Below are 27,671 nucleotides of genomic sequence, written 5' to 3'. Positions count from 1 at the left end.
AGCTGAATTAATTAAAAAGTGCTTAAATGGTATGCATTTAATTCATTTTAATTTTAGAATTTTTAAAGATTTTTACATTGATTGCTGTAAATGTAATTCCTTATTTGTACATATAAATAACTTTGGTTTCAGAGAATTGGAAGCAGCAAAAGAAAATTCTGCCTTTGATAAATTGAAATCAAGAAGGAAATTTAATAAAATTAAAGATTGTAAAAAATCGAGTGTTCACCGTGCTGAGGTAATTTTTTTTAATTAACTATAATTATGCAGTGCAATGTAAGTTTCTTTCCTGATTTATTCAACTATGAAAACAAAGCTTTTGGCCTTTTAATTGGGTACTTTTAAATTTATTAATAATTTTTACCTTCAATATTAGATTTCAAAAGAATAATAATTAACTTGTTTTATTTACATGAATTGCATTCATCAAAAATTTTTCTAAAAAATATCACCTAGAGAGCTTTTTATAAGTTTTTATTGTTGTTTAAATTTTATTTTCTTTCAACTAGCCAAACCTATGCAGAACATCTACAGGGGTGCCCACCCCCTTAAGAGCAAGGGCCCCCCAAATATTGCAAAGACCCCCCTCAAAAAAGTAAAAAATACCCTTCAAAACACCCCTCCTAAAAATTTCAATGGAGCAGTCTGCGGCATTCCCTCCCCCCCTAGGTGGGCCCCTCGACATCTGCTATCTGGGATCTTTTCTTTGTTATGCATCTTATAGCGGAATAAACAGATATTTTACAGCATCAGACGTCAGTACAAGTACAGCAACTGACTTTTAATTTTTTTAGCATGTTTAATGCTTTTTTGTCTGTATTTGGTGGAATTTTTACATTTTTATGAAACTTTTGGATTGGCTGTGGCTGCAAGATTTTTGAAAACTCACCACTACCATGTTACCAAAACTCTGCCCTCATTTTCTAATATCACCACAAACCATCTAAAGCAAAAGTGTACTTCAGTCCTATATTAGTGTTTTGGTAGTTGAAACTTTGCTTGATCAGCACTTAGTACCTAGTAGATTTCAGGCATGGCTACTTCAGCAAAGCCAATAGAAATTTTGCCAGATTGCTGCTCTTGAATATTGACTGTTGTTGAGTCCATGGGATTACTTATTTGCATGGTTACAATCAAGTTCCTTTTTGTGTTCAGTTTGTCTTGGTGTTAGAAATTTATTTCTCTCATCAGTATTTAATTTAGATATCTTCTCCTCTGAATCGAGTTTCCAGACAGTCAGCAGTCAAGCTTCTGAGCATTCCTAACTATGTTTTGCAGCTCCATCAAAAAGTTAACTGAAAACTAAAGGAAACGTGTAATGCAAATCAAATCAAGAACAGTCGACTCTCGATAGCTCAAAGCCTTAAAACTCAAATGCTTTTTTATCTCAAAGTTTTCATTCAATACCAAAATAATTTAGGGTTTTCTATACAAAGTTGTCTCTTTGTCTCGAATAGTCGAGAACCTTTTAAGTCGAAGTTTTTATGAGAGTTTCGTTTCCATTTTATGCCTAAAAATGCAGCCAAAATTAAAAAAAAAGCATTTTTACCCCCTTTTAACACATTTTTTTCTTATCAGGTTGTGCGGGGGGGGGGGGGGGTATTTTATTTACATTAATAGTTATAATGCTCCCAGTATTGCAAGATTGTGATAAAAATGTAGCCGATCAGGTACTTTTTGCCATGGCTGACTATCTAAAATTTTATTGCTTTAAGAGACTGATTTTGGCAAAAATTGAAAAAAGTATCCTTTATTTTCTGGATGACTCAAATAATCTACTTTTAGGACAAACAGACGTTTAAAAGCAATACAAACTGAAATCAGAAGAGAAAGTGGACATACAACATACAAACATAATGAGGTTTTAAGATACGATAAAAAATGCATTCAGTAAAAAAAAAAAAACTTCCTTTTTTAAGTATCTTAGCAAATTTTATTTTCTGTAAAGATATCTTTACCTATTATTAATAATTAATTTTATTCAAATTATAAGTGTTATAGTCTAACCATTGTGCACTATTCCAGAAAATGAAAATTATTCCTCAGAAGGCTGGAATAGGAACTTGCGATAACTCGTACTACGTTTCCTCAATGGTCTCTAGGGACTTCGAGTTGTCGAGAGTTTGCTGTACTCTGAAATTTTAATAGATTGTCTACATGTAACTTTTACCATTCAACAATAAGTAATAAGCACAAAGCCTTGCCTTTTACTTTAGAAAATTATGAATAAGATTTACCTTTATTGAAAGAAAAAGTTCATTTATTTATGATTGCTGTATTTTAGACCATTGTCCTTTATGCATGGGCTTATCCAGATAAATTCCAGCCTGTGACTGCTAGGGTCTCTTGTCAGAAAAGAAGACAAACTTTCATCATTACATGCCCAGTGTATTTTTTGTTCTGGGGGCCAATCACATAGTTAAACATAGTTGAAGCAGCTCTAGCTGTATTATAAAGTCTAATCCTTTGCATTTACATTTTTTGTTTTTACTTTCTTAGAGTGTAGAAGATTTGTTTGAAAGTAATTTGGAGAAAAAAGTGAAAGCTTTCCTTGCAAGCAAGAATTCTCCTAAGAGTAGAGCTTTACAAATGGTACTGTATTTTTAAAATGTTTTCACTATGGGCATTTTGAACATGTAAAATTGCAATTTAAAATATATTACCCTGCCATATATTACTCTGCTCAAAATTTATAGGCTTCCCAAAATTCATGTACTCTTTATCAGGTTCGTCATCTGAAAGGGGGGGGGGAGTAGGAGTGTTATCTCCCCCCCCCCGTTTTAAAAAATGCATGTATTTACATATAAGTAGATGTAGGTTTGATTGTTTTTCAGTATATTTTGCATCCTTTAACCTTCTCCCTTCCCCCAAAATATGTCAGACCTCCTCTATATCATAAATTGTTTGACTTAAATAGCTTTGTGTGCGTTTTTTTACTTTCCTTTTTCTTCTTCAATTTGTTGCCTATTCTCCAGCAGTTTATTCACGCAAGTGTAGCATTTTTAAAAATATTGCTGCATGTGATTTTAATGCAAAATTTCACAGAACCTTAATTTCTCTTATTTTTAACTTTTGAAACTGTCTTTCTAAATTACCAAATACATAAATATTCCGTCTTCTTAAAAAAGTACAAAGTATATTGTGCTATGGATTATTCATATAATACTAAGGGACTACTGCTCCTTGTATTATAGATACTCAATCACATGGTAAATGATGCCACAAAGTCATTGATGCTCTACTCCAGACTTTAAAACTGTCACCAGCATTCCTATCTCGAATATTTTTTATGTTTTGTAGTAGTTTAGAAGCTAATTTGTTGTTTAGTTACTTTTTTGACTCAGAAAGGAAGTGGGGACTGATAAATTTGCTTCCACTCACCACAGGCAACGAAATTTTCCCCCCCAATCTTGATCTTCATGACGTTGGCAAGTAAAAATGTGAATTGAGTTAAGAAATGTATTCAAAAATATTTCACATATACACTGTCCAACCACATATTTTATGGAATTGGCAACCATCCAGTTGAGACGATTCTATCTAAATTATGGGGGAAAAGTAAAAATTTGATGCGTGTGTTCCACTCATTTGAATGAGACTCTACTTAATTTAGAAGCTAACATGTAACTGCAAAAGCTGACATCCCTGAAAATGAATAGATGTGTCCATTCCCGCCTGTAAACCGGATGTTTGCCTTTCAATACAATCCATGGTCAGACAGTAAAAGCATTGATCAGCTGTGGAATAATGTTTAGCTTATTTATTTATATTTTTTTATGCATACTTACATTTTTATGCAGTAATAATTGAATACTACTGATAAGTTTTCTTTTTATATATAAATATTTTTATTGAATTATTATTCTTATATTGCAGAAGAGAAACAGACTGAAAGACTTAAAAAAGCCTTTAAGGAAACCGTCTTTAACTCCTTGCCGAAAGTCCTGTAAGCTTTTTTTTTTTTAGTTATGTGTAGATAAATATTTCATTTCTCATGTTTGATGTGCTACAATGTCCAAAATTTAAATTCATGAATCTCAAAATTGATACATTTCTATTCGTGTTAACTCAAATGTGCATTATATATTTCCTTTTTTCCTATTTAGTTCTCTTACCATATAATTTGCGACAAAGATCTGTTTCAGCAAGACGTAGAAGACCTGTACCTGAATTGCCCACAGGGATTTTATATATGCATCCATTTTCAGAAAGCAATAGCTCCCAAAAAAATGGTAATTAAAAGAAAATCCTAGAGTTACAATTTTCTAATTAAAAAAAATTATTATCTGGATTCATACCATAAATTTGAAAATTACTAAAGTAATCCTTCAAATCATTTAGAAGTTTGGAAGAATCATATTAGTTTCAATGTTGTTAACATAGCATGTACAGCAAAATTTCAGGCTTCCTGAATCATAAGAATTTATACAGCATTTAAAATGTTTGGTGGTCCATCTTTCTGAAGCCACTAGAAATTTCCTCCAACTTCCAGGAAACAGAACCGGACCAGTAGTAGATTATTGTAAAGAGCTATTTCATGTTTTTTTTTTTTTTCACTTTGAACGAAGTATTATATTAACGTAAATTTTTTTACTCAAATTTCCACCTTAATTTAAATTTTATCCCTCCTAAATGCATTTTGAAATTCTAAGGGACTCTAAGGAAACTTATTCTGGAAATAATAGTAAAACCAAACTATCTTTTTAACTAAATGTTAAAGAACATGAATTATGAGATTAACTGTAAAAAAGTTTTAAAAAAAATGTCAAATCCATCCTAAAAGAGTTAATGTACAGTTACACCTCCTTATCGTGACATCTGGATTTCATAACACCCCAAATGTCACGTCACTTTTTCTAAGTCCCAAATTTGTGTTGGGACATATAATCCTAATGCTAAGTAGCATTGTATTTCATGACTGTTTTATTGTGAAACTCCAGTTACCATGACACTTTGGGCTACTTAGACAGGATCGAGTTTTTCTCAGCAATTGAAATATTTCAAGAAAATAATAAAAACAGCTGAAAATGTTTATTGACATGCAGGAATTTCTGACAAGCAGTAAGAGATTTATGGTATTATAGCTCATGCATGCCACCAGGGCCGTCCCAAGGGGGGACGAGCAGGGCAATCGCCCCAGGCACCATGAAATGAGGGGGCGCCCCTCATTTTGACGGAAAATGACAACATTCACACGAAATGGGGGTGCCACAAGGCGCCCCTCATCGTATAAAATACCCCGATTGTGATAAAATTAGGGGCGCCTTGCGGCGCCCCTTCATTTTGTGTATCATACATACACAGTCATAGACACACAAAATAGAGAATCATTGCAATGATTCTCTATTCATTCCTAAGGCACGAAACTATTCCTCTCTCTACGTTTCCAAAACATTAGTTTCCTTTGTATCATTGAAGATGATACAATTTCTGAGAATATAACTATTTAGAATCAAACAAAAGACACTTCTCCTTTATCTAGTGCTCACCAAATTTGCTTGAATTCTGCCCCCGCCTGCAGTGACGTAACCAGAAAGAAGTTTTAAGGAGGCACATTGAAAAAATAAAATACAGAAAAATATAATTTTTTTTTGTTGATCGGATAGGGAAAAAGGTCAAAAGGTGAGGTGTTCGGTCAAAATTTTGAAACTTTTAATTTTAAAAATGCAATTTTTGCCTTAAAAACGCAATTATAGGCCATGTTTATTGGTGTTAGGGTAAGGGAGGGAACTTGGAGACTGTTTCCGATCAATTACTTTTTTTAAATAGATTGAAATCAATTCCTTCTTTCCTGCAAGTTTTCGGAATTGAAGTTTCAAAAACGCAATTTTAGGCAAACTTTGAAGATTTTATGGATAGAAGGATCTGGTGCATTTCCCAGGCAAATTGTTCAAGATTATGGTTCAAAAAATTTAAGCAATGTTTTACATTCAGGGGCTATTCCACTTTATTGTAAGTATCGTTTAAGAAACCTATTGCTTGTGGTATTTAAAAAAGGCGGCATGGGATCCTTGCACGAATACTTCTTAAGCTCAAGTTTTAAAACGCAATTTGTAAGGCCATATTTTGTAATATTGGGGCCCGTAATTTTTCTAAATTAAAGCTCCAAAAACAATCCTGAACGATTTTTGAGGTTGATGAGTAATTGTGCGCTTCTTCCCAAATCCTAAAACTTACAAATATTTAATACAAAAGAATAACATCTTTGTTTATAACATATATGAAAGCTTGTATTAAGTTGGTATAAGTAAAACTGAAAAACTCTTGTAAGGAGTCATTGAATGAGTCCAGATTGAAATTTAATTTCGAAAAATACATTTTCTATTTATAATCAGCAAATTATTTATTCATGTTCTTAGTTTGGTCAATATGAATAGTCAATTCAGTTTTAATTGTTTGTTTTTTGTCTAGTGGGATAACATTTTTCTAGATAAATATTTGGATTTTTCACATTTCCATTTTTCGAAAAGTTTTTATGGTATTAATGTTTCACAAATATTAAAAGGGCGATTCTCAAAAAAATTTCCCGTGTGTAGCGCTAAGTTTTTTTTAAATTCAAGTAACTATTAATTAAGTATGGGATTAACTGTTATGCTTTGATAGTATATTAAAGCTTGTATCATTCTCCAACAGGCATTATTTTTTGAAGGCTTTGGTTAGCTGGAAAAAATAAAGAACTTAGCGTTGCGCATGGGACATTTTTTCAAGAATCGCCCAGAAACATTCATTGCTTGTGTTTTAATTTATATTATGCATAACCCTCTGATTGTTCTGTTCCTTAATGTGTAAAAAATTAAAGTATGTATTATGCACTGATGATATAACTAACTTGAATTTTCTGTGTGTATAGGGGGGGGGGGAGGGCGCCAGGATACTTTCGCCCCGGGCGCCGTAAGCTCTTCAGACGGCCCTGCATGCCGCCTCTGGAATGATCTAGCATGTGCATGGGTTTTGAAAGCGATAGATTTTAGCCTTTGATATGAAAAAAAATTAGAAAACATTTTTTCATGTTCGAAAGGTAGGGATTAGCTGTTAGAATCTAATCAGATTGTGACTGGTTTTTCATTGATTTCTTTCTTGCTCATAATTACCGGAAGCCTTTTTTTTCACTTAAAATGCAACTTTGTAGGAAGTAAGATTGTTTCAGTTGCTATTGAAAAAGTAAGCAAACTCTTATTGGACAGTATTTTAGAGTGATGTTAAGTAAGTAAAGTATTTTTCCCTTATGAGTTTCGAGTTTTCCGTCAAGGATTTAAAGCTATGTCAGTTGAATGTAATTGGTAACATCAAATTATTAATTAATTTATTAAGTCTGAAATTTATCATAGATTACATCTTTTATTTTTAAGGCTGCACTTTGGTTGTGCAGACACTTTATAGATAGTCTCAACGGTGACATGATAACGGGGCTTGAATTACTGAAGAAGTAGATGTTATTGTTGTGTGATGGGTAACTTTTTACTTCAATTTCTAATGCAGCTCTTTGTGAACTGTGTTGAAAATATTTTTTATGCCCCCCCCCCTCCTCTCCATGTGAAAACTTGTCATGTATTTTAAAAGAATTGTTTTATGAACATTAACTCTGAATCATGTTATAAGAAAAACAAAATAATAAACATTTGATCAAAACTTAAAATGTTAGTGATAAAAAAGATAATTTTAATGGAAAGTGCTACTCAAATCTTTCACACCATTTACATCATTGAAACAGTCTAGTTTACTTACATTTTCTTCATGAACTATTTTTTACTGCTATGCTTCTGATTATTATTTTTATTTATTTTTATTTATTTATTTATTTACTAGCTGTGTAGCCCGGATTTGCACGGTTTACCTCAAAAATAAAAGTTTAGCCGAGTGACGCGTGTTGAACAATCAGGCTAAAATAATAGAAAAAAAGTACTGTAAAATTTCCCTGCGAAATAATGATTCTTAAATTTTGCTAATGGCAAACTGAAAGTCCCAAACAAATTAAAAGCAACCCTTCATTAATACAACTAAAATCCATGATTATCATCTGCTGGTAGTCCAAAAAAAAAAGATAAGTGGCTAAAAATAAAATCAGACGGGAAAGTTCTAACTTCAAAGCAAAAAGCGAGAATTTTATTTGTTCACAGTTAAGAAAAAAAATGGCCACAGATCAAAATTAATTTTATTCACGTTAATTGTAATTGAGCTCAATGGCAGACGATAAATTTCCGATTTGATATTGGAGTTCCATTAGGCATAAAGATGCTTTTAACCTTTTCCCGGTGTTTTAAAGCCTTGATTTTTTTCGAAATTCGAAGGAAGTAACTCAATTTCAGGGGTATTTTTCGAGAGCTTTTGAATGGGACCTGAATAAAATTATCCGATAATTTTTTTTGGTAGAAAGAGCCATTTAATGCCAGTTTTGGGTCCTTAAAATAACATTCGAACGGTTCGGTACTTTTTTGAGGTTTGAAAGCTCCCCTACATTCCTTCTCAGGTGCCTAAGTACCTCCCTGCCAAATTTGGTCGAGATCCAATGTAAACTGGATTTGTATAGGGAACATACATTTTTACACACATATATATTCTTTGTTTTATTTATATACATTTTTTTGTCAAGAATGATTGCCTAATATTTTTCTAAAACATTTATTTCATATATTTTAATAAACTTAAAACATTATTTTGCATTGCATATAATCTGTCTGTTTTGAACATGTTCATTATTATTTTTAAAAAATATTTTCAGATGCAGAAATTAAAGAACTTGGCTCTAAAGTTAGATCGGAATTAGACACCATTCCCAAAAGAGTATATGTATCATCAGATAATCCCGAAACTGCAGCAAATGTTAAAGGTTCTGAAATTTCCTCATTTTAATTCCTGTTTTACAATCTCTAAAAAATGTTACAGCAATTATTTTAAACATAGGTTATTTGTCAAATCTTTCTATGTTTCATATTAAGTTTGATTTTTTCTATGTTTTTTCAGAAAGGTCTCACACTTTAAGGAATACATTTGTTTCCTTTTGCTTAGACAAAGGTGGAGGGGGGACGGGGGAGGGGGATTTTCTGTAATACAGTCAACTCTCAATAACTTGAAGTCCCAAGGGACAGGCTAAAAACATTCAAGTTATTATTAGTTTGAGTTATGGAAAGTTTCCACAACTGTCTCAAGAGTTTGGGACCCGATGAAAACTTCGAGATAAAGGAATATTCGAGTTATAAGATTCGAGATTCGACTGTGCTAGAAATTTGCTATCTCGTTGTTCTAAGCAGGGTTACTGCTAGTTTTTCTTTCGCTGAGGAAAACTACACATATATGACCCCTCTGTTGAAATTAGTTTCTGAAAATATTAAATAAATATGTTATTTTAAAAACATATTATTCTAAAAATAATAATATAAGAAAAGTTTATGAACTCAGTGTTTTTAAAACATCTTTTCTTTATTACTTTCTTCTATATCTAATACATAGAAAAAAATATTGAATTCATGAAAGTTTTCAAATTTTGTAAGATTTACACTTGGGATGCACTGTTTAACAGATTGGCTGATTGACGATTAATTGGCAAACGATAATCAGCTGAAGCTGATTAATTATGGCGATTTTGATTTTTAACATGTACTGGAATTTATATCTACTTCATTTTTTTTTTTTTAATTCAATTTTTGGTTCTTCAGAATTACTTAATAGTTTGTTTATTTCTGTAAGAAATGAATTTTTTTCTCTATTTTCCTATTTTTTCTTCCAAATAATGTTTCAAAATTTTATTCCAGTTCTCTGTAAACCAGTTTTCTTGTTAACAAAATTATATTCTGTTGTTACCTAAAAATGAAAATTCAAATATTTAGTTGGTAGCCATTGTCTGTAGACATTTTTAGTGTAGTATCGGCTTAGCTATTATTAAAAGTCATATAATGCAGTTCTTTTATCTTTATGTAAATTATGAGACAATCTTAAAACAGGATGCTGAAGATAAGACATGGAGGAAATTATTGGCACATGAGGTGTGTACAATGTTGTATATATGATACATCTCGATTTAAATAGAAAAATCTAATTAAAAAAATTAACATTAAAAATTGCTTCAAGGTTTCATAAAAAAATTTTAATAAATAAAAAAATGTTAATGATGAAATTTTTATTGAATGAAAAAGGTTGTGATTTCAAAAAGATAGTTATAAAATTTATGTAATTGTATGTATAAGCAGCGAATTCAGTTACTGAGTATTAAAAAAAGTTTGAATCTGAGTATTCGCTCATACATTTTGGGCTACTGAGGGAACTGATTAACATACATATGAGTAACCATCTCATAACCTCCTGCTTAAAAAAATGTAATTTTCAGATTTGGCAGCGAGAGCTCCCTGGAGGAGGGGGGAGGGGGGATCTGAAGTAATCAAGCATGTTTTCTTGTTATTTGCAACTGATATGTTTTAAGAAGTAACAAAAGGTTTTCAGACAAAATTTGATAAGCATGTAGGCTTAGGATGGGAAAGGTGCAGATTCATTTTTGGGACCAATGTGTTCCCAAGGGAGGAGGTACAATCAAATGTTTATTCTTGTTCATTCTGACTGCTATATCCCAAGAAGTAATGCAAGGATGCAGATGACATTTGGTATACAAGTGAACCTACATGATAACATCCATCCAAGGGGGACTGATTTTTGTCACTGTTTGTGCTAGTAATCAGCTTAATTAAATCAACAGTATGAAAGAGGAATTATTCAGCAGAGTTTAGCAACATTTTCATATAAAACAAATATTATTTTGACTAAAAGTTATCTGGCAATTAAATAACGTATTCAACATTTAATGTAAAAATGACACAAGGCACATCAAAAGCATGGAATAAACTGTTTAACTAAATTTACACGAATGCAGACCGTATAAAAACTCGAAGAGTGTTGCCAAACTGTAATTCTGTTAAAACAAAATCCAACAAATTCATTTACATGTAGCTGATTGCTTAAGAATAATTTAAATGCTTAAATCTAAGTTTTCAATGGCCTCAAGGAAGTTAAGAGTTAGGAATTTTAAAATAAATTTAAAAATATCAAAAATAGTAGAGAATTCTATTAAGCCTGGTTTTCATCTTTGTAGGAATTTTATTACAGAAGGTAATTATCAAAAAACAAATTAGCATTCTTTCACAAGTGTGACAGTGAAAACACACTCACACATTTAAAATATTGGTAATAATTAGTGGAACGGTTTTTTCTGCTTATTATGAAATTTCTTTGGAACTTCCAAACTATATAGATTTTCAACTATAACCAGTTTTAGAAATTTTTTAAATGAAATTCTGAGCCTTTCACTTGATTTAATTGCGGCAGACAATCTGAGAAACCTCAATGGTATAAAATTCCTGTAATTAATGTAAGAAAGGCTTTTAAAAGGATTTCTAATTTTCACTCTTTATTGTACTTTTGCAAATAGCAAAACTTAGTATGGCAATTATATGTAAGCTCCAATAATTTAAAAGAAAGATTAAGACTAAAGTTTGGTGATGTCTATAGCATATTAGTTTATCAGATCTGTCGTGTAATTTTTGAATTTTAAAATGAATCATTTTCTTTTTAAAATGTATAAAGCACTTATTTATTCCATTTCAATTTATCAGATGTTATAAAATGTCTAAAAAGCTATTTTCTTGACTCATCTGATCAAAGCTTTTGTTACTTTACATCTGTAAGCTCATACCTTTCTAAATTGAAAAAAGGGTTTCTTGGAACCCCAGAACACGTGTCTGCATTTCCTTCTTTCTTTTTCTTGTTTTGTTGAATTTGCTTTTACTGATCTTACTATTATTTTGTTGCACAAAGATAATTGTTTATTTCTCTTTCTTATTATTTATCTCTCTATCTTTTTCCAGATGAAAACCCACAAAAAACTTCTGGTGCTACATTTATTAAGAATTGGATGGAAGAATTTCCTGGTCTCAAAATGCCAAATGATGTTTTAAATCGTGTAAATAAGCAGCATGAGCAGCAGGTAATGACTATGCATCGAAAGTTAAAGGACTCTTTGCAGAAGAAAACTAAAGCATATGTACAGGTATGGTGTAATTTATTTGATTCGACTTGCTACATTGTTTTAAAATTTGTTGATTGGTATTTCCTCAAATTCAGAACGCTTCAAGAGCTATTTGTCCCTAGCCACTTGTCCAACAATTTTTCAATAGCTCAAAATTTAAGAAGCAGAAAGATAGAACCATTAATTTACCACAGGGCCTGGTCAAGTTCTCGGCAGCCCTGCAGAAAGACAACTTCCCATTATTAGAACTGTAGTTTCTGACATTATGATTAGTTTTTGCAAAGCATATCAAGATGAAAAAGTTGGCATATGTTACATTTTGAATTGCTCCTGATTCAAATAAATAGGGTAGAAACTATTTGTTTCAAATGTCCAACGTCCTCCTGCTTGTTTTCTCAGGCACGTTAATAAACTCTTGGACAATATGTAGTTCTACATTGTTGTGCTTTGTTCTTAGAACTTGTAATATTTTAAAAATTCCTTTTCTATGATGCTTAAGTTTTTATTTAAATTACAAAGGATAAAAATACACTTGAGTAAACTTTTGTGACATGTATCCAAATTTTAACGAGTGAAATATGTTTGCAAAGTACTTTAAACTATCTCTGACTAAGATGATATAAGCTATTGTTATTTGATGTGTTTTGGTTTTCACAATCACTTTCTCATGGAACTGAACTAAGCTTCTCTCTGAACTAAACTTCCATGGTTGCAACAATTGCAATTCTATATTTTATTACTTATGCTACCCCCGGCTAGTGGTGTGATGGTTACGCACTGGCCTTCTACACCTGTGGACCCAGGTTCTTACCTGTGGTAGCCAGTCGGTGGATTTTTAAGATGCAGATAATCATCAGCGCCCATGTCTTATGATTATGCGGCATGTAAAAGATCCCTTAGATATTTGTTTGACTTAGAATATGCCTCGGCTAAATTAAATTCCTAGTGCAATTTCGCATCAAAAGAGAGCCCAGGTGCCTCCATCTGGTGGAAACTGGCCGTCCAAATTATCTGTGCCATTGACATCCTGGCGGCACATGAAAGACTGGATGCCGTATCAGGGGATCGCTCTAGGTCTGCTAAAGGCTTAATAGCATCCCCCATTAGAAAAAAAGAAATTACTTATGCTACAAGTAAAACTTTAACGTTGTTAAAAAAAGATCTTATTGCCTACAGGCTATTCAAACTTATAATAAAAAATACATGACATACTTTGTACCTACTGTACATCTAATTGAATATTTCACATGCTGTTTCCAAGCCTTGTAGTGAGGCTGAACCCTCATTGCTTGAACCCAGGTAGTCTCAAAACATGGCATTTTTTTATTTTTTGTGACCAAATTTGATCCACTCTGCCAGGCTGCATAGAAAGTCAGTCATAAACTTTACAATATTGTTCAATTTTGTTACTGAAGAACCTGTTGAAATCCCATGAGCTGCTTTGGTTAATGCTCAATGCAAAGAGATGATCGAAGAATGAAAACTGTCAATTAAAAAAAAAAAAAAAAAAAAAAAAAAAAAAACTAAACCAGCACTCATTCCGAGAATTCTCGAGAGTCACTTTTTTTTAGAGAATTGAAAAAAATATGAGACCTCTAAACTGCTTAGAAAAACTACCATAGATATCTCATCAAAATTATAAATGACTTGCCTGACTCTAATAAAATCTTCCTCTTAAATTAATTTCCTATAAAAAAAATTAAAAGAGCCAGTTCTTTAAAGTTGCTATGAATTTAAAGAAGTTTTGGCAATGGACAGTTAGTTGTTGGGACATTCATGGACAGGTTGTACAATTTTTGTTTTTCATTTAACAGAAGAAATCTTTTCCACATAATTTGGAGACTGTATTCAAAACTTTTTCTTGCCATATTGTATAATTTTAGGAATAAAATAAATTTAAAAAATATTAATTCAGCTGTGCAACAAAGACAAGAAATACTTAAACTTTAAAACCAATATTTGCATTTTATTTATTCTTTTTTTTTTTATTTATTTACCCCCCCCCCCCACCAGCACCAGGAAAAAAAAGTGTAAAAATCTTTGGAATGGTTAATCTATTTCTTTATTCTGAAATAAATTTGTTGGATCTAATTGTTTGCTGATTAGAAACATAATAAGAACTTAACTCCCCCTCTTTTGTTTGCAGATTATGAAAGTTAATCCTCCTCCCAATGCTTATCATCAACTACTTTCTTTAAAATTTATCTGTTAAAATAGAATTCTTGCAGTTCCAACCATAATAAGTATAGTTTAACTTAATATTACTTAACTAGTATAATTCTAATCAAGAGAAGAATAAATTTGATTCTATTGCAAGATTTTTTTGTCCCCCTTCTGTCAAGAAAATTATCTCCAGTTTTGCATTTGTATTGTTACAAATTCTGTAAATAGTAATTATTGTAGTAACGTAACCTGTAAATAGTTTCCTGTAATGAATATACAGCCCCTGTACATTCGGCTGAAGTATACGATCCCCCTATTTTTTTTTCATTGATAAAATTTGTGAATGAAATAAGATAACGTTCTACGAATTTTGAGAAGCATTTCGAATGTTGTGGAAACTTTTCGATGTTTATAAAAGTGTACCGCGTGATAAAAAGTTTAGTTTCGATTGAGAATTTGTACTGAGAGTGTATTAGCTCTGTTTATTGCGAGGCATTTCGCTGTGTTGTTTTTCGTATTTGGAAGTAAATACGTGTGTAACCGTTGAGTTTACCGTGTTGTGTGATATTTGCTTAATTGCTGATGATTAATTTAGCAGTTGTTGACGATCTTCCCTGTACATAGTGTAAATAAATTTCCTGTATTCTTAATCAAGAACTGTGTCGTCCTTTCAAGAAAGTTGGAAGTCGCACTGGTTCCGTTACAGTATAATATTAATATTGAGCCTTGTAGAGCATCACTTAAAACATGAGTTCAGTGAGAATTATTGTTGACAGACAGTTATTCAGCATGAGTAAGTTTTATTCCAGTCGGAAAAATTGAAACTTTCGTAGCACAAAATATTGTACTCCTTTCCATTGTAATACTTTTTCTTTAAACAGTTTTTTATGTCCAATTCCTCCCTGTAAAAACAGTAACTTTGATAAATGCAGGAAGCTGTATGATTTTAATGTCTCTACATCAAGTATTATTTACTACTTTTCTCACTAAAACTAAATTTATTTTTGCAGGACATAATTAAATAAACAATATCAAGGAGCGAAAATGTTGAAGTTTAATATAGTTCATTTAGCACGTGTGTATACATGTTCACACAATTTTATTAATGCAAGTAAAAAATTAAAAAAAAAAAAAACTTTCTGCTCAAAACTTTCAGTTGTCTAATTAAAAAAAAAAAAACCCTGAAATTTACTGCCAAAAAGATGTATTATAGAAGATTATTAAAAGATGATTTATAATTGAGGCAGTGAGAAGCAAAGTGATGTAAGTGGCAAAATTAAAAATTTGGAGATAAACAGTACAAATGCTAGGTGAACCCCGCCTCTGTCTTGGGGCAAGAGATAATAGCCCTGGTAGATGCTGCTGTACAGCATGATTTAGAAAAAAATTCAATGAATGCCTACCTAGGACATAATCTTTATAAGCGTTTTACTCAAAACTTGAAAATTTCCACTTACATCCCTTTGCTTCTCACTGCCTCAATTATAAAAATCACATCCTTTTAGCAGCTAATGTTGGATGTAAATTTCTGATTGTCAAAATTTGCACCTATTTTTGGGCAAGAGCAAGTAATTAGTAGCCCTGGAAAGTGCTGCTACACAGCAAGATTTAGAAATCTTTTCAATGAAAGCTTACCTACAGTTTGAACTTTTCTTTACTTAAAACTTTAAAAAGTCCCTTTGCTTCTCACAGCCTCAATTAATCACATTTCTTTTTACTAGGCGGAAGAGGCTGCTAAAAAGCAATTGTTGTTGTCAAATTTATTAAAAAAGGAGATTGACCAGTATCGTCGTTTGGTGAGTTATTTTTATAAGTTGTTACTGTCAGGTTTTGTTGATTTAAATCCAGTGATTTTTTTTTTAAATCTTTGATTTAAATCATTTAAGAAGTTAAACAAAAAAAAAATTTTTTTTTGTTGCTGTTTTAGAATGTGTTGTTTCAAACATGAAATATGTCGCTTTTACTACCTTAGCCCTTAACTTAACTATCCAGGTCCCTCCCTGCTTATCTATGTGTGCAATTTGAATGCTTTAGAACTAAATTATGCTTTGATAACTATTGCTGTCATTCTTCATAAATTAAACAAAAAACAGTAAAAATTGCAGTTCTTTATGTCAGGGTTGGCAAAAACCCGGGTTTTTTTTAAAAAGCCCATGGACCCAGGGTTTTTTGGGTTTTTTTAAATAAAACCCAAAAAAACCCCAACTAAAGTTGGGTTTTTTAAAAGAAATGTGGGTTTTTTTTGTCTTTCTTTAGGGAAAATGTGGGTTACTTGTAGCATATTGTAGCATAAGTATATGGACAAAGCGCAAAAATTATCTTCGGGTAAAAAGCTGGAAAACTAGTTAAAATTCAGCGTTTTATGAAGAAAAGTATAAAAGACGAAAAAAACCCAAGAATGTTTAAGTTTCAGATTTTTTAATTTTCATTATTACCAACAGTTAAGGCAAAGTTACTTCTCGGGTGATAAAATCTATTGTTCGTTTTTAATTACTAATTTGTTTTTTTTTTTTTTTTTTTTTTTTTTGCATTTTACTTTATAGTATTTCATTTTTTTATGCAAAACTACTGTAGAACCTCAATTAGTTTAAATCCCTTTTTACTGAATTCCAGCTTAATCAAGACATTTCTTTGAATTTTATGTTGCCTGTTTTTCTATTTGTGTGTACAGGGTAAGAAATATTAAACTTTCTTGTAAAATAATGAAAATACTGTACCTGTTCTGTTTTCTGTCGACCGTTTGAAAAATCTGTTTATTTCTAAAAAATTTACCTTGTGTTTATTCAAGATTTGTGAGGTGTTGGTTAGCAGAAAATAATTTACATGAAAGCCTTTTAACTAGATTAGTTTCCTCTGTACAATCTACAAATATTGAGAAAATCAGACGTGACAGGACTTGGTCAAGATAATTTGAGTTATTTATTGACCAGAAGAAAAAGTTAAATACATTTATTTAAAATCTTTGAAGTATTTTTTTGATGCCGCTACGAGTTAAGAAATACTAGTAAAGCTCAAAATTCATTTTTTATGTTCATTGTCTGTGGTGAAGAACAAATAAAAAAGAAGTTTAAATTGTAAAAGTATTTAAATTAATTAATTTTTTTTTAAACTTCTCACAAAATTTAAAAAAACCCAAAAGTGGGCTAAATAATGGGTTTTTTTTTAAATGGGTTTTTTCAAAAAAAACCCATTGGGTCCAACCAAATTGGGTCCAATTCGGCCAACCCTGCTTTATGTTCTAAATATCTAATTGCAATAATTGGCCGTGGCAAGTTAAAGTGCAGTACCTGCAGAAATGAGTTTGTGGGATGTTTGAAAGAAACGAGTTTTGGATGCCATATTATACTGGTGTAACATTGTTGTCAATGTTTTGGAAACATCGATGATTTTGTTCAAATATCTATGTTTTATAGTTGAGGTTCTTTTCCGATGTCGCTGTTCGATATTTCAACAAAAAAACTTCTTAAAAACATGTGATAATTCTACATGTTAAAAAAATCTACATCGCTAATCAGTAATTCAGTATTTATCTCATTGGAAAGTGCATTTTATAATTATCATCATTGTTTCACGATCAATGTTTCTCAAACACCGAAGTCTTGCTGTTTTTTCGAAGTCAATGTTTTAAGTTTCAACAAAAATTAATACAAAATGCAATAAAAAATTATACATTGTTTCTTGGTCTTCTGTCATCAAATTATCTTTCACTGGAAGGTGAAGTAAACTGGCCGGGACAAGGGATTTTGTCTGAAAACCGGGATATCCGGCAAGCCTACCTAAGGATCAATTGAATTGATTTAATATATTTTTTGGATAAAAAAAAAGTTAACTTTGAAGATAGCTTGTAAGTCATTGCTTGTTCAATTTCATACTACTAGTGTTTAATAACCATTTTGAACATGTACTTGTATTACTGTTAACACTTATACTTATTCAAGTGTCCTGATCTAAAAATATTTATTTCAGAATGAAGCTAAACAGTTGAAGGCGAATGAAAATAAAATAAAGTATTTCTTACGAGATGCAAGAATGCAGTCTGCCAACATGAAACGTTACTGTGATGAATTTCACCATGAAATGCAGAGAAAAATGCAGAAAAGAAATTATTCTGAAGAATTGGTTTGTGCAATATCATATCTTTTCTCTTTAATGGCTAAATTTTAAAGTAATTTTTCTCTGAGACAAGGGTGGATTCAGGGGATGGTCAAAGGGACAGCTGACCTCCTGTGATGAGAAACACTTTTCATCAGTTTTGCAGCTATCAGCAATAAGTGGGAGAATGTATAGTGTTAAAACGTTTCCATAAAATGAATTTAAAATATTTTATCTTTCCTTAGTATCGTTATTTTTGAATTTCAATTTTGTAGAAACTAAAGGTTTAAGTTGCCATTGACCAAATTGAAGGAAATGTAAAGAAATTCAATTTAAAAATTTAAATGATGCCAGGAAAAAGTTTAAATTAAATTTGACTAGAAAATTTTAAAGAGTTCAAACATGCATAAAAAAAAGCGGATCTTGCTGTTTCAATGCCTGCTCTTCATAAGTTCACATCTTATTACATTGTAAAAGGGTTCTTTTTACAATGCAAACTCCAAAACATATGTTTGAAATACATCTGCTTTTACATATTTGTACTTCTTTTAACTTTGTTGTATAACATTTTAATGCAACATTGTTATACTTTTCTTGTTTTCATGGAAACAAAAATTTTTTTGACACATTAAATATAGTAAATCTGTGTAGTTTCATTCATTTGAAAATTTATAATTTAAACATGAACAATTAATAAATTTAAATTTATGTTTTTCACATTAATTTTCATTGGAACACATATATAGGTAGTTTAATTAAATGTCATACAAATATGTATTGATATGAAATTTATCTTACATTTAGTTCAAATTATACTTTTTCTTCCAATTTATTGGCCACTGAAACTTGACCCTCTTTACAGAAATTTCTGTATCCAACCCTACTCTGAGACAATTTTTATGATTCCTTTTTTTTTTGTTAGGGGTGCCATGCAGATTTTCTAGCTAGCCAAAAACTTACTTTTATCCACCATTACTAACTGTAGAAATGAATTCTTTTTTATTATAATTCATTATCTTTTATCTCTTTTATATTTCTCTGATTATAATATTATTTAGTTCTCAAATGCCGAGTCAATCGACCATTAGGTCATTTAACCATGGGCTCTCAATATCTCTTTTCAACACAATTAAAATTAGTGCGGAGCAATCGTTCAGATGAGCAGTGTCCATGACTTGTTCAGATTTACATAAAGTGCAGGTTAGAGAATCTGTCAGGTGAAAGTTATTGAAAGTATTGTACTGATAAACTGTGTTTAAATAACATTTAACAATAAGTGCCGTAGTGTTGATTGCTAAACAATTGTACTGATAAGACCTATCCATTTCCTACATTGGTATTTTCATTCTTCCACATACAAATTTACATTCAGAAATTAGCAGTAACAGTTATATTTTTTTCACATAGACTGAAAAATTGCCTTAATTAAAAACTATAATATATATACATGGCAACTGTTTCACATGGGCTGTAACTTTAAAAAATATTCACTAAATTTCTAAAAATAGTATTTTGTAGTGCTTATAATAAAATACTGATTATTTCTTAAACTTTAGAAAATGTTCAGCGTACATAGTTAATAATTTGAAATAACTTCAAATTTCTTCTATCTATTATGGGATTGGGGGGGGGAAGCAAACTAATCTCTTTCTTACATAATTATATACCTCAACTATGAATTATTTAATTATTTTCTGAGGAAAAAACTAATAATTCATAGATTGAGCTCCCCCCCCCCCCCCCACATCTGTTTCTGATGATACAAAACAGTCACCCCCCCTCGGGAAAAACATTTGCTGTAAATAACATAAACTCAATGAAAAGTAAATAGCTTTTCTCTGAGCATTTGAAAGCAATCGACAAGTTTGCATCAATTCGCATTCTTTTTAAAATTTTGCTGCGCAAGTTTTTTCTTCTATTTATTTATTTACTCATTTTGTTTCTCAAGTAAACTTACAAAGTTAGCAATTGCTGTACTATTTTTTCTTTAGGTTGCAGAAAACGTTTTTAAAGAAGTTTTGAAGATACAGAAAGATCAAGTGCAGCAGTTATGTGATGCTGTAAAAGAATCGGACGCTGTAGATGCAAAACATCATAAAAACTATCTTGAGGCTTTAGAGAATTTGTATCCTTTCAGTGAGATTGTGTCAATCAAAGTGATGTTTTTTTAGCACTAGAATCACTGAAAGAGTAATTTTGATCGTAAGCAAGCTTTTTCTGCTAACTGCTTCTTTGTATTTCCATAAAAAGCTTAAATCCTTCCTTGACTTTTCCTAAATCATTTGTGCTATACGATAATATAAAGTTTTCAAGAAAATAGTATTTTTTTCAATACCCAAACTAAAGGGCCTAGAAGTGAGGACAGATGTCATTTTGACCTCTTTAAGAAAAAAAAGTAAATGCATTTACTGATGCCGAGACATAGCAGAAACTCAAAAATGCCTCTTGGAACATATCCTTGCAAGAACTTAAAGCATTTATAATGCTTTTGTGCATAAAAGGGAGCATTAGCTGGTAGTTTTTGAAATGCAACTGAAACAGATCTGGTCATTTTAAGGGTATTTTAAACTTTTTTAAAATATTTTTTATTACATATCCCTAAAATCTCTGCATCTGTTAAGTAAACTGCATTTAAGGTTGATTTTCAAATGGATTGACATTTTAGTTTCAACACAGTTTGAAAATTTTTGTTGTTAAAAACATTAAAACTTTCCTAGGCATAAATTCCTTACAAGTTACAACTTTCTAACCAGGTGATTATTTGTGAGTTTATTTGCTTAGATTTTAGAAATTCCAAAAAAAAGTCTTGGCAAGTCACCGTTTTTCTCATGAGTGTTACCTTTAAGTACCATTCTGTAATTACTTTTCTAAAAATAAATAATGTAAAAATTCTTTATTAAACTGTTGTAAATACTCAGTTTTAAGTCAAAATGATGTAAATATTTATTTATTCAAGAAATGTTAAGTACAGTGAAGCACCATTTATACGTGTTTGAAGGGACTGTATGAAAAAAGCGTACAAATGAAAAAACGTATAATAGGTACAGGTTAATGTGTAACTCTGCAGGGACCAATTTAAAAAATGTATAATTGGTAAAAACGTATAAAAGAGAAATGTATAAACGATGCTTCACTGTATTTGGAAAAATGTTTTTCTCGTGAGTGTTACTTTGTTTCCTAAATAAAGGGTAAAGTTTATGATAAAAATATATTTAATTGAACATTAAATGTTTTCATTGCAATAACCAAGAATAGCTAAAAAATTTCAATAATAAAACCAATTTTTAATGATTCAAGAAAAAGTTAATTAATACAAATGCTGTAGCTACAGTAACACTCCTGGGGGATGGACTCAAAAATTATTTATTGTAGAATTTTGGCAGTAATTCTTCCAAAATATGTAGTTATTTGAATACTACGTCTTGAGAATTAGAATCTTTCCTAAACAATGCACACAAATTTAATTTTTGAGAACATTACCTTTGTGTCAGTGTTCACTCTTCAATTTTTAATAAAAGTGAATTTATTATATATATATATATATATATATATATATGTGTGTGTGTGTGTGTGTGTGTGTGTGTGTGTGTGTGAAATAATATACCTCTTTGATAAAGATATGAGTTAAAGGTAATATAATATCCATAACTTTGGATTTGCTCATTATTTGGGTCTTTTATCATGAGAGTTACTCCCTTCTCATGAATGTTACCTGTTAAAAGTAGCACTCATGATCGGTAACACTCATGAGATTTATAGAATTCTTCACTGGAATAAATTCTATCTGTGTTTTTGAAAATGTAATTAAGTCTCTTGTTTCCTTAACAAAAAATACACTACTGCCTAATTTTATATTTCTATACTTAAAAAAATGTTACAAAATAAATGGTTAACACTCACGAGTGATAATTAAAATAAACATTGAAGTGCACATTTCACATTCAACATATAAGGAATACATATATCTATTTTTAGACTTACATATTCTTTGAAGATACAAGTATGGCTTTTTTAACACTGCTGCTAACTACGATAAAGAAATATTTTGCACGTAAAAAAAATTTAATTCCCTGGGGTCACTCATGAGTTGGAGTAACTCATGAGTTGCACATTAGGACACAAACTGCAGTGAAATTTTAAACTGTTAGATGAGCAGTTCAGTAAAATCTATTTCAGCTGTGCACAACTAACAAATATTACTTTTTTCTTCAATGCTCAAAAAGTTTTAAAAAAAAAATTCTTGAAGGCATACAAAAAAGATTTAGGAAAAGTGAATTTTCTAGTAGAGACAAGTAAAATTCTGTCGCAACTTACTAAATTAATAGAAAAAGCTAATTAATCTACAATTGTAATAAAAAGCACTGAATGCAATAAATTAAGTGTAAAACAATGCCTTACCACAAGCTTTTGCAATGCCAAAAAATTAATTTTATCAACATAAAAATGAACGGATAAAGTCAGGACACCAAACTGTCAATTGTTTTGAAAATCACCCTTAATATACATTTGTTTATTTTCAACTATTTTTTAGAAATATACAACATTATGTTGAGAATTATGCAGATCTCTTCTCAAAGGGTCTGAATGATCTTCGCCCTATTTCTAAGTTTGCGAAGACTACTGTAAAATTGTAGTGTTTACGAAATGTTGTTAAATGTTGGGTATTCAAAGCTAAGTAGCAGGTTTGTGTTAGTTTCCTATCTTATTAAAATGATGTATTCCATTCAAAACTTTTCCCACTAAGTGTGTAAATTCTTTGCTTATAAATTAAAATTTATCATTATTTTACTGCAACTTATTAATTGAAAAATATGCTTCAGTGTTTCATACATTTGTAAATGTTAATGTTTAAAATCATTGTGTATTTTTTGTAAATCTAGCTTGACTTACAAAACAGCTTGCCGATTTTTTCATAATATATATTCACTTTGTGATTGACCTTAAGATTATTCTAAGATATCAAACTAATTATGCCATGATGACAGAAGCAGTAGCTAATGAAAAAAAGGAAATGGAAGTTGAAACAAATGCTATGAAACAGGTAATTACATTTGAAAATCAAACGTAGGAGAGAAATGGTCAAGTGTCCCACATTCTTTTATCAATTCTAAAAGTCTTTTCATGGTCCAAATGTTTCTGAACTTTTAAATTTTTTATTGTTAAAAAATTAGTGCATAGAAAATGGTTGTTGCAATTAATTTAGAAGTTGAGGATAAACAGGACAATAAGATAGCAAGAAGAGGAGTTGCAAAGAGGGGGGGTGGGTGAGAAGGTAAAGGGCAGTATCTGCAGTAATGAGTTTTTGATTCGTAAGTTACTCTGTTCTGTGTGCATAGTTTATATTTCACAATCTGACAAGGCAATAGATGTAATTCACTGTATTGCACTTTCAGGCAAGAAGAGAATGGTCTTAATGTTTTCTGGAACCATTAATATTTCATATCAATATTATTTGCTAGGCTTACAACATAGTTATAGGAGCATTAAGTTAAATTAAAATAAAAATTCTAAATATCGTTAATAGGGTATTAAAAGGTGGGAAACAAACATTTAGGAAGCACTCTGAGCTATTTTTTGAGGTATGTCTTTTTTGTTTCTTGAAGTGGTGTAAAAGAAATGTCCTTCATATAAATAACACGGTTAATTTGTACTATGCTGTATTGAAAATGTATTATATAAGGCTTTTAAATTTTTTTCTGAAATTATTATTTTATTTGTAAAATCAATTATGTATGTACATTATGGTGTGCCCCCCCCCCCCCCAAAAAAAAAGATTTTTTCGCTCATATTCTCTTTTTTTTTACATTTTATGTAAGAATAATTGTAAATAAAGTTTCATGTGATAAGAACAATGGCAACCAGTGCCAACTTGTATCTGAAAGTGTGAACCAGACACTTGTGCACTAGTTCAAATAATAGTAAGAAAAAAAAATACTTTTTTTGGATATTCAAAATTTCAAGTTGTTAAAAAACTGTCCAATTAGCCCCACATATATCACAAAAACATTTATCCAAATTAAAAAATATTTAGGTATTAAAAAATATTAGGTAAAATTTATAGTTTTCTTCAAAAATTAAATTTTTTTCTAGACATTTTTTGAATAATCAAAGATAAAGTTTAAGAAAATATCAAGTTGAAAAATGTAATCAATAAAGTAGATAAATAGTGTTAAATGAAAAATTTTGCATGTGTGCAATATTTAAGTCTCCCAACATAGTACTCAAAAAGACGATTTTTTTCAGGTTTAAAGTTAAATTTTTCATTTTAAATACATAATTTTTTTAATGATTTATTTGAAAATGTGTACACTAACAAATTTTTAACTTGATAGTTTATTAAAATTAATCTTTGATTTAAAAAATCATGAATGGAAAAATCATTTTTAAAGGAAAATTATAAACTTAGGCCTCTTTTATGCAAAACACTTAAATACTTTTAAATTTGTATAAATGTTTTACTGGCACATGTGAGGCTATAGGGGACACTTTTTATCTTTTAGCATAATTGTTTTGATACAAAAGGAAAAAAATAAAAGGTTATGCAAAAAAAAAGACATGATACTATATTGTTTTTAAAAGCAAGGTTAAAAGCCCATGCAGCATTAAAACGAACCTTTCATACAAATTATTCTTATTAAAAATCAAGTAAATATGGTTTTACTACATTTTAAATTTTCATAATATTAATTTTTTACTGTAAAATATTTTTCTTGTTTCACAAAATTTTCTGTCTTAATATTGTGTCTTAATCATAAGTGCACATTTATTTTAATTTTTGCAAATTGATTCCTAAATCTATTAATTTCACAAATATAACACTCTTTGCTACTTGCCTCTGTCTAACAGGTTGCAAGGAAAAGAAAAATGGAATTGCATAAAAACTTGCAGAGGGAAGTTCGAGAAATGCAAAAGAACATAGTTGAAGCTATGGCAGATACACATTTTCGAGAACTTGATGCTGAGCAATACAAATGTAGAACAAGAGAGCATTTTTCTCGATGATTGTTATATTCCATGTAAAAATCGTTTTAAATTAATGTAAGACTACGAACTATTTAATTCTGTGATTGACTGAACTGATTAAAAATATATATTTTTGTCAAAATGTGTACAGGAAAAGAAACTGAAGTATCACATTTACTCGCACTCACACACACAGGTAGAGAAAGATGGGGCACAACTTGGTCCGCTTTTGACTTTTCATTTTTCATCTCATCAAAAAATTTAAAGAGCAATTTGATTTTCCACAATAAGTTTCACTAAACATTTTTCATCATCTCAGATTTTTTTGAAAGTGCGAAATAGATTAACTTTTTTTGCATTAATTTTCTAACAGAATCTTGTAGAGTGAACCAACCTGCCCCATGCGCTGCACAGGGTATGTTGGACCACATCTGACAATCAACTTCTATTATAATTTCATTGATAAATATTTTCCAACACTGTAACTAACTTATTTTCTTTTGTGTGTAGAATGAAGAACGAAAAGTTTAATATCAATGTAATATATTGAATTGATTTTAATTAATAAACTGTCTTTAACTAAAAACTGCAATAAGCATTCGCCATTAGTTCACAATTATTTTTTAAAAATCAAAAGAATAATTATTGAATCATATTCTTTAGAAAATAAATTTAAATTAAAGTTCATAAAAGATCTGTTAAATGATATCTGGGAATATAAATGTGCTATTTCCCGAGCAGACACTGGGATCTGGAAGGATAAATCGTATGAGGCAGTGAGAAGCAAAGGGATGCAAGTGGCAAAATTAAAAATTTGGAGATAACCAGTACACATGTAGTCCAGGATCTGAAGGGGGTTGAGCATGCATGGAAAGGCTGACGCAATATTATTTCTGATTATTGTTACAGGCACGATGGTGATTATGAAACCACATGTCGTCGCCCCCCTGGGTGGTCGACAACCCCGGGGGAGGGGGGAAAACAGTGGGGGAGCCGTTTGCTAAAACACTCATAACTCGCGAACTATTTGAGATAAAACACTGAAAAAAGTGGCAATCGACGCAACAAAACAAGGGCTTCATAAAAGCTAAATATAATTATAGACCTATCTTTGTTGGTTTCTCAGTAAAATTCCATTTTTCGCAAACAAGCAAAATTTTTGAATAAAATGCACAAAACAAACTTTTTTTGACCAAAATAAATTCCAAATCAAAATTGCTTGATTTTTTTTTTCAAATAATATCCAAAATATCATTATTCAGTTTGTTAAAATCATTTAAGTACTGTTAACGCGTTGAAAAACAAAATGACAGTCGCAAGCTCGAACACGATTCGCATTATAGTTCAGGATCTGAAGGGGTATTGTGAGCATGCATGGAAGACCTGACGCAAAATTATTTCCGATTAATGTCACAGGCACTATAGTGATTATGAAACCACATGTCTTCGCCTTCCTGGATGGTCGACAACCCCGGGGAGGGGGAAAGCAGTGGGGGAAGCCGTTTGCTAAAACACTCATAACTCGCGAACTATTTGAAATAAAACACTGAAAAAAGTGGCAAAAGATGCAACAGAACAAGGGTTTGAAAAACCTAAATATGTTTATGGTCTTATCTTTGTTGGTTTTTAATTAAAATTCCTTTTTAGCAGCCATGCAAAAATTTTGAATAAAATACGAAAAGCTTTTTTTCCAAGGATAAGTTCTTTTTAAAAATTATTTAACCGTTTAGGGAATCAATAAAACCTGAAATTATTCAGTTTGCTTAAAACTACTTAATTATTACCGACATGAGCGTTAAAAAGCGAAATAGAAAATGCAAGCACTTGCCTAAATTAGCGCATTGAATAAAACGGCAGTATGCTAAGGAGAAAAAAATAGCCTTATTATCCTTATGACGAACTATTCATTCTTCAGTTTACAAACTTATTCTAATTGCTAAGTATTTAACTATGGCTTTAATCTTGTTATATACTGCTTTAAATTTGAGAGGAACTATGGAACCAGGCCCAGAGTAGTTTCAATTCAAATATAATTTTAATTTATTTCTATTAATTTGCGTTTTCAATTTGCACAAAAGAATATTGCGGGTATTGTTTTGCAGATATTGCTTTTTACAATTTACTTAACAAAGAACAATGATACAAGAAATAATATGTACTAAATAAATATTAAAAAATGAGAAGCTTGAGCTTTTATGAAAACGAATATAAATATAAAATTATACACTAGAGTTCTAAAAAAACTAATTAAATAAAATTAGTAAAATAATGCGTATTAAAAATAATGGTAGAATATCAATATGCATACATAAAGCATTAATATATCAGAAATTCTGAAAGCTGGATCATACTCTTTTTTGTTGACTTGTAATTGTTCTATTGAATCGTTCTCTTCCGAGTATTTTGTAGCGTATGGGTTTTTGCTTTAGTCTTAAAAGCACAG

General features: G+C 30.6%; 1 protein-coding gene across 2 annotated transcripts in view; it reads left to right on the top strand.

Moving 5' to 3' along the window:
* The window catches only part of LOC129225517 (centrosomal protein of 95 kDa-like), a 90,256-nt gene that overhangs the window by 43,702 nt on the left and 18,883 nt on the right, over positions 1 to 27,671 (top strand). Inside the window, exons 8-18 of one of the 2 annotated variants that reach the window (XM_054859945.1) lie at positions 133 to 238; positions 2,500 to 2,592; positions 3,877 to 3,946; positions 4,107 to 4,232; positions 8,720 to 8,827; positions 11,850 to 12,031; positions 15,895 to 15,969; positions 18,140 to 18,292; positions 20,257 to 20,390; positions 23,222 to 23,306; positions 25,112 to 25,358. In XM_054859945.1, coding sequence (XP_054715920.1) covers positions 133 to 238; positions 2,500 to 2,592; positions 3,877 to 3,946; positions 4,107 to 4,232; positions 8,720 to 8,827; positions 11,850 to 12,031; positions 15,895 to 15,969; positions 18,140 to 18,292; positions 20,257 to 20,390; positions 23,222 to 23,306; positions 25,112 to 25,267 — 1,288 coding nt within the window. In that variant the 3' untranslated portion in view covers positions 25,268 to 25,358. Of the gene's footprint in view, positions 1 to 132; positions 239 to 2,499; positions 2,593 to 3,876; positions 3,947 to 4,106; positions 4,233 to 8,719; positions 8,828 to 11,849; positions 12,032 to 15,894; positions 15,970 to 18,139; positions 18,293 to 20,256; positions 20,391 to 23,221; positions 23,307 to 25,111; positions 25,359 to 27,671 lie in introns of those variants that run through there. The other variant, XM_054859946.1, reaches the window with a different exon arrangement.

The sequence above is a fragment of the Uloborus diversus genome, chromosome 7 (genome assembly GCF_026930045.1).
Source record: "Uloborus diversus isolate 005 chromosome 7, Udiv.v.3.1, whole genome shotgun sequence".
Taxonomy (NCBI): domain Eukaryota; kingdom Metazoa; phylum Arthropoda; class Arachnida; order Araneae; family Uloboridae; genus Uloborus; species Uloborus diversus.
Note: the sequence above shows the minus strand (reverse complement) of the source record. Positions and strands in the feature narration are given on the sequence as shown.